Source organism: Lygodium microphyllum, chromosome 4 (assembly GCF_053477565.2).
Source record: "Lygodium microphyllum isolate KBCC chromosome 4, Lygodium_microphyllum_v1.1.10, whole genome shotgun sequence".
NCBI lineage: Eukaryota > Viridiplantae > Streptophyta > Polypodiopsida > Schizaeales > Lygodiaceae > Lygodium > Lygodium microphyllum.
The window spans coordinates 84041831-84049831 of NC_141138.1; the positions used below are offsets into that span (position 1 = coordinate 84041831).

The 8001-nt window shown below is 40.8% G+C and overlaps 1 protein-coding gene across 1 annotated transcript; it reads left to right on the forward strand.

Moving 5' to 3' along the window:
- Positions 1 to 2166: 2166 nt before the first annotated feature.
- LOC148037250 (auxin transporter-like protein 4) lies at positions 2167 to 7225 on the forward strand. Its single transcript, XM_087676177.1, has 8 exons — positions 2167 to 3190; positions 3755 to 3940; positions 4039 to 4151; positions 4607 to 4790; positions 5228 to 5325; positions 5417 to 5624; positions 5752 to 6009; positions 6579 to 7225. Exons 1-8 carry the CDS (start codon positions 3011 to 3013, stop codon positions 6792 to 6794), a joined length of 1443 nt encoding a protein of 480 aa, XP_087532303.1. The 5' UTR covers positions 2167 to 3010; the 3' UTR covers positions 6795 to 7225.
- The last annotated feature ends 776 nt before the right edge of the window (positions 7226 to 8001 follow it).

The window sequence follows — 8001 nt, forward strand, 5'->3', positions numbered from 1 at the left end:
TATAAGTAGAGATTATAGAAGTTGATCTCTATACATAATTAGCTCCTCAACCACTCAACCTCCTAGACAATTGTGCATGCAACCCTATACCCCACGTTTGTAGAAGAGAGAGCATAGAGAGCTTACCTCTACAAGAACTCTCCTCAACCACACAACTATTCTACATGCAACACTATAATTTGCTTATGTTGAAGTGAAAGCATGGTATGTTAACTCTTGCTTCTTTTTGGGATTGCACCTAGTCCTAGGGTGAAAAAAATTATTTCTTAGGTTATGTTTGTGTGAAATTTTTTGTATAACCTTATATATTTTCAAATTGCAACTTAGCATTAGTGTGGGTAGAACTTGGAATTGTTGTGTTGATATATCAATGGCGTAGATCTACCTTGTAAGGTGTATGAAATGAACATGTATTGGATAGTGGCAAAATGTTCTTCCTTTCTCCAAACTTGAGTTTACTAGATATGGCTATCTTGCATTACATTTGCTTATCTAGATCTCTTAATGTAGGAGCAAACATCTGGTAATTGAAATAAACAATCCATTTGAGTGACAACTCAAAACTTAATCATATTACTTGCACCCTTTTAAGTTAAATTCTCTAATTGGACAGTTGTGGGATTCCTCCCTAACCATTAGCTATTTGAAATCTATTAAAGGATTTATGTTTAGAGTGTATTTGCATTGAAGGGAATCTTAGAGACCTTTCCAAAATCTTACTAGATTAGGAATCTAAACAACTTTCATAATTGAATTTAAAGAATGAAGGTATGCAAATACTATGCTTAGATGGACTAACACCTTGAGTACAAAGTGTTAGCTAAGATACACAATGATTGCTCCAACATGGGTAAAGGTTTTAAAGACTTAAAACCCATCAAATAAGTTTCATAAAGCCAAAACCCTAATGACTACTAGAAAGAAAATGCTTAGTAATAATGATGTATTGAGATTAGGTTAAGGCAACAATATCAATGTTTGCGTCTATTTAACTTCTCTTATAGTTCAATGAGGCACATGCTCTAATATCCATGTTTCCATCTATTGTAACTTTTCAATGGGTGAGAGGCTCTTATTGTTTTATGTGCACATTTTTCACCAACAATCATGGAAACCCACAAATTTATGAACCAATTCACATCTTGGTCGTGAACTTGGCCCTAGTAGGGATGAGTCCAATGTCGGGAGTAAATTTAGGGTCAATACAATTGCAATTGATATTCTTGTATTGCTAGCATTTGTAGGGTCAACAAATCTATGATTTTCTAATCTCTAATGCTTAGTTTGCACTCCTTACACAAACAATCACTAATGACAACTTTGCTCTCCTTATACTAGTGTTGATTGTAAACATTGCATGTTTGTATAAGGGATGAGATCAAACTCAAAATTGCATGCATCTTGTGAGCTCAAAGAACCAAAAGGGTTTAGGCATGATACAAATTTGATTTGACTAAGATCACCATGCGAAGTGAAAAATATGTTAGTGAGAAATTGTGTATTCTTAATATCAACTCTACCTTGATAGGTTTGAAAAAGGGCAAATCTTGAACCCAATCCATACATAATGCTATTGCATAGCATTTGTTGGCCCAATGATTGCACTATTGTTGTGCTCTGGTGGCTTCCAATTAATCATCCATGTCAAATGTCATCACACATTTGTAACACTTCAGTCCTAAACATTTATTGTCCACAAAGATGAAAATTTGAAGCTTCCTTTAGATAATGTACCAAGTGTAGAACCATTCTAAGAACAATCCTTCCGTTTGACTCGAGGAATATCTTCACAAATGCTCTCCCATTAGCACATGCTTATGAACATTGTTTAGTTAGGAGTTGCTATGAGTGTACCTTAATGGTATTCACATCACTATGCATGATAAAGATGATTCAGGTACTAGGAATGTCTTGCCACTTGGTAATGTTGTGGAATCTCATGAAAGAATGCAAGCATCTCTTTGGATAATCTAGGAATGGTTTACCACTTGGGTAAGACTATGGAATCTGAGAGAAAGAATGCAAGTATAATGTTTCCATGTGAGCAGCCCCTTCTTGGGATTGCCAAGGGAGGTTAAAAGGGTAGGACCAATAACATGGGTTATATATACTTCCTCTCTCTCTCTCTCTCTCTCTCTCTCTCGATTTGATGGGAGGCATCCCACCACCCTCTTGTGTCAAACAGTGTTCGCTACGCTCCTCTCTCTTCTATCGGACTGATGATGTTTTGATAGTAGATGACATCTCCTTTTCTGCTTTTTCCCATCCCCCCCCCTCCTCTCCTGTGTGTTTCATTCTTCTATCTGCCGTGAAAAGCATTAGTATAGTAGTCACCTTCAGATGCACTGTGGTGGAGGGTAGTCGTATATTGACCTTACATACCCCCTTACGACGGCCCCCAATTTAATTCTCCCTCCTTACATGCCATCACTGTCTTTGCGTGCCAGTTGGGCTGTGGTTGAGCTGCTCCTTTTACTGTCTGTTGTGCTCTCAGTGTGTATGAGTGTGAGTGAGAGTGTGTGGGAAGAGTGTGTGTGTGATTGTATCATTGCTGGCCAGTGCCTACTTTCGGGTACTACTCCTCGCTGCCTTTGTTAATAGTAGCTACAGCTAATGGGTATTGCTCTCCCAAGTCCCGCATATTGCATATGCTCTTTGAGATATACTATCCTGTGATCAGGGAAAATTCTCTGATCAGTCAAAATTCTGTTCTTGAGACTTCCCTTGCGCATTGCTTCTACGTTTTGTTGGATTCTCTCTCTCTGTCTTTCTCTGTCTCACACATACACACACACACTGCACAGGCTCTATCTTACTAAACCCTTCTTTCATTCTCTCTCTTCCAATACAAGTTCCTTTGCTTCTTTCCTGCAATCTACAGTAACAAGCTGCCTGAGCTTGCAACTCTCCAGGCTTTGCTAGTCACAAGGCCAGCGTGAGCAGCTTCAGAAGCCTGGCCAATAACCTTCGATACTGATCTCTCTCTTTCTCGCTTGGAATCTGGGTCTTCATGGTCATGGCTGAGAAGGGACAGGATCAGCCAGCCATGGTGGGTAACTACACAGAAATGGAGCTCGACCGCAAAGAGCAGGATGGCCTGAATGACACCTCCCTCAAAGGCCAGGTGAAGAGCCTGTTCTGGCATGGAGGCTCGGTTTATGACGCTTGGTTCAGCTGTGCCTCGAATCAGGTGAGCTCAATCAATTGTCTACCTTTCAACTGAAGAAGCTTTGTGAACAATTGGGCAATTGGCAAGTTCAGCACGTTAAGTATCACATAATGACTAATTAGGGTAATCTGTATACTGCATTGTAACTTGTCAAAGGTTCAATTGTTACATGGGCTTGCCGAGTGAGCACCTTAGCTAGCAGTGTTAACTTGTGATTATTATGAGCTGGGCATCATATTCCCATGCGGGCAAAGATTCCCTATAGTTTTCAACTTCATGAGCTTCTGCTCAGGAGGCACCACCTACCTAGCTAGGTGCACTCGCGGGTGCCTCCTGAGCAGAAGCGCAGGAACCTCATGATTTTGTCGTAGCCTACAATGTGGGGATTATGGTGGGAATTTGTCTAAAACTTATTATGCTAGTTTAGGGCACACTCTTTCAAAATGCAGGTTGGTCAAGACTCGTGCCTTTACTAGGAGTGTATCATATTACAATCTGTGAATGAGCACACACAATTACCTAACAGAAAGCCTGTGGAATGAGCAGACACAATTATCTAATAGAGCCTGTTCTTCTGGAGTGCAGGTCGCTCAGGTCTTGCTCACTCTCCCATATTCCTTCTCTCAACTTGGAATGGCATCCGGTGTTCTCTTTCAGCTGTTCTATGGGATAGTTGGGAGCTGGACAGCTTACCTGATCAGCTGTTTGTATCTAGAATATAGGTCTCGCAAAGAGAAAGAGGGCGCCAATTTCAAGAACCACGTCATACAGGTGAGCTGCAATGGACTCTTACACAAGCTTTACTGCAATCCTGTCTTTGGTGCTTGGCAGCTGGCTAATTCATACGATTGCCTGTGTTTATTACACAGTGGTTTGAAGTGTTGGATGGGCTTTTGGGACCCTATTGGAAGGCTATTGGCTTAGCTTTCAACTGCACTTTCTTGCTGTTTGGATCAGTTATCCAGCTCATTGCCTGTGGCAGGTATCTATGATACTTCTTACTAGAATTCTGGGGATTAAAATGTTGTCCCAGTCAAATGGCTTTCATTAATGCTCCCCATGGCTAAAAAAATCATGGTATAGTGCAAGAAATTGGAGGCTCTTATGCTGATTTGCTTCTGGCAGAACTTAGATCTTTTGTGCTCATTGCAGAAATGTGATTTTGGATGGCTACAAATCACGTTACAGACTTGCAATAAGTCAGAAGTTCTTATGTTGATTTACTTATATACCTTAGATTTTTAGTGCTCCTTGAAGTAAGTGCGTCATAATGGGTAGCTAGGAGATCATGGTACAGTGCAAGAAATCAGAAGTGCTTATGATGACTTCCTTCTGGCAGACCTTGGATTGTAATGCTCATTGCAGAAAATATGTGGATTATGGGTGCTCCGCATGAGAGCTCTATCTATCTCTAAATTCGTGTGTCTGCCATTTCAGTAACATCTATTACATCAGCGAGTACTTCGACAAGCGGACTTGGACATACATCTTCGGTGCTTGCTGTTCACTGACCGTCTTTATTCCGTCTTTCCACAATTACCGTGTCTGGTCTTTTCTTGGACTGGGGATGACAACCTACACAGCATGGTATCTCACCATAGCGGCTCTTGTTAATGGGCAGGTACTTATTAACATTAACGGATACTGGCTTATGTGCTTGCAATTCAAAAGAGTTGGTGATGAATCCATCATTCATGTCTATACCATTCTAAAAATTTAGCGATGAATCTATCATTCATGTTCCATGTTCACAAGAAGCTTTCGACAAATTATCACTAGAATTCCCATTTTGTGTATTATGATGACATCATGTGCTTCTGCTTGGGAGGCACTGCATACCTAGCTAGGTGCTCTCTGCCCCCAATTGGAGCTAGGTACACGGTGCCTCCCGAGCAGAAGCTCATGATGTTGAACACTACAGGGGAAAACAAGGGAAAAGAGCATCTTTTCTCACATGGGGGCACGTTGAAAACTTCTTGTGATTGTATGCAATCGTACTGTAAAATTCATGGGCGTGGGTTATTTATTGAATGTTACAGTGTGGTGTCCATAAATCAGGTCCCAGAGGTGAGGCACTCGGCTCCTACCAAGCTTGTGCTGTACTTCACAGGGGCAACAAACATTCTGTACACTTTTGGTGGTCATGCTGTGACAGTGTGAGTGAGCTTTGAATTCATACTCTCTCTCTCTCTCTCTCTCTCATGTTTGTGATTCCAGAGCTAAAAATTTCCGTCCTAAAATTGGCAGGGAGATTATGCACGCCATGTGGAAACCCAGGAAGTTCAAGAGCATATATCTGTTTGCCACGATGTATGTCTGGACACTCACCTTACCTTCCGCCATTGCTGTGTATTGGGCTTTTGGAGACATGCTGCTTGATCACTCCAATGCATTCGCTCTTATGCCCAAGAGTGGAGCTCGTGATTTTGCCGTAGTATTGATGTTAATCCATCAGGTAGTATTGATACGGATATGTAGAAACATTTACAGATGCTGCTTTCAATCTCCCCCAGAGAGAGAGAGAGAGAGAGAGAGAGAGAGAGAGAGTGTGTGTGAAGTTAAGATGGCTTATGTTTTTGCAGTTCATTACATTTGGTTTCGCTTGCACACCTCTCTACTTCGTTTGGGAGAAAGTGATTGGACTCCATACGTGCAAAAACATGCTCATTCGAGCCATAGCCAGAATACCTGTGGTCTTACCCATATGGTTCTTGGCGATCATCTTCCCCTTCTTTGGACCCATCAACTCAGCAGTGGGTGCTCTGCTTGTAACGTTCACTGTTTATATTATCCCATCACTGGCACACATGCTCACGTATCGGACTGCGTTTGCAAGAGAGGTATACAAGCCAATGGCATATCATGGAAGAAATGTTAGCATATGCATGTTTGTGTTTGTGTAATTGTGCATGTAGATGTGGATTCATGGATATAATTGTGAGGTGAGCAACTGTGCATAAATATGTGGTCGTCTAGTATTTGTGTGGAATGGATGCATGCAAGGTTGACGTGAATGTGCACACACATTTTGTTTCTATCTGTGTACCCTCTATGTATATATTCTTTGTGTAGCTATGCACTTGGGTCTCGCAAAGTTTGCAGGCACATTCATCAATGATGTGCGTTCAACACAGATAGATGTACATGATGCATATCTATGCAGTTGGGGGTTCCAAAGCTGTCAGATGAACTTTGTCAATGATACTGTGTTGAAGATAGATTCAGATGATGCATGTTGGACTTTATTTTCTGTCAAACAATGTGCGCATATTGGGACAATGCATGCTAACACATTTGTCAGTGATGTGTGCTCAAGATTCTCATAGATGGTGCATCATGGACTATGTTTTGTGACACACAACGTGTGCATTCTGACACAAGAATGCTTTTGGTATATTGTGACTGGCAGAATGCTGTGGAGAAGCCCCCTTTCTTCTTACCCAATTGGACTCTGGTGTACCTGCTAAACATGTTTATAGTGGTGTGGACACTGGTGGTCGGATTTGGGTTTGGAGGCTGGGCGAGCATCACAAACTTTGTGCATCAGATCGACACATTCGGCCTGTTTGCCAAATGCTATCAATGCCCGCGTCCAACCCCTGCATCATCACCACCGGTACACTAGCAATCTATGTATATGTATGAAGCGGAGAAGCAATTGAAGGCATTTGCATTATCTAAAGGCCATCTATAAGCGATACACTAGCTATAATCTATTGGAAGGGAGAAGATATTGGAGTCCTTTGCATTAACATCCAGAGACCCATCTGTCAGAGAAGCAAATCGCCTTCGTCAGATGGATGATCAGATCAATATATGTGCAGCACCCTTATTGATAGACGAGTCCAATTGGGATAAAGCATGGTATAACCAAATGCTCATGATTTGCCACTACTATATTGTTTTAAGATCCATCTTCTTCATTCATTTATCTTCCTGATTTGTTGGATCCATGTATTTGGAGAAGGGCTCATGCGTAGGTATCCAAAGCAGCCCTGTGTTCTGTAGCTCTGCTCTAGGTCTATACAAGGCCATGAAATATTGTCCTTCTATGGAGACGCTTGTTTTCTTTGGCTGTCTATGAGGTATATATGGGACTTCCGACTACAGAAACTTTGTACATTATTTTGACTTTGTTTTGCATGCATATCTCTACAAGAGCATACTAGCATTCCTTGTGCCTGAGGGATGAGGGTGCTTCTCTGGGCCATGCAAGTATCAAATCAACTTGAAACCGAAGCATAACTATTGTAACAGGAGTGCCCCTCTAGAGCAATACCAACAAACGTTGATTTTTTTCATTGTGCTTGTATTAGGACAACATATGAAGGCTTGTGCAGGTTACAAGCCAAAGAGTTAATTACTTTTTTATAAGATATTTGATAATAAATTATGTAAGGAGCTCCAATGTGCATAGCATTGCCCCATTTTTTATTAGCATTCTTATGTAAAAGTTAAGCTCAAGTAGAGGTAACTTTGCAAAGAAAAATTATCTTATTATCATGTTGTCGTAATTGTAATAGCATATTATTCCCTAAACCTCAAATATATATACTTTTGTATGAAATTAGAGAGAGCAAGTTTTGAGAGGCGCATAAAAAGTTAGCTTGCACCTCTTTGGTCGATAGGATTTTTATATAGCTATTGATGGAGTTTACGAATTATTTGTAGATGTTGATGGAGATGATTAATTGCTTCAAGCATGTAGTCATAGTAGTAGTCCTTTTGTGGAGTGTATGAGGTATATCCTCTGACCTTAGGAAGAATGCATGCTACAGTTTGAAATGAAAAACAAACCATAGATTGTTGCTCTATAATAGAGAAAATTAGAT

Bases quoted from the DNA above. Each gene is read 5' to 3' on its own strand.
- LOC148037250 (XM_087676177.1), top strand. From the start codon at position 3,011: ATGGTCATGGCTGAGAAGGGACAGGATCAGCCAGCCATGGTGGGTAAC. The intron at 3,191-3,754 runs GTGAGCTCAATC...TCTGGAGTGCAG, and splicing joins TCAGCTGTGCCTCGAATCAG to GTCGCTCAGGTCTTGCTCAC. The intron at 3,941-4,038 runs GTGAGCTGCAAT...TTTATTACACAG, and splicing joins TCAAGAACCACGTCATACAG to TGGTTTGAAGTGTTGGATGG.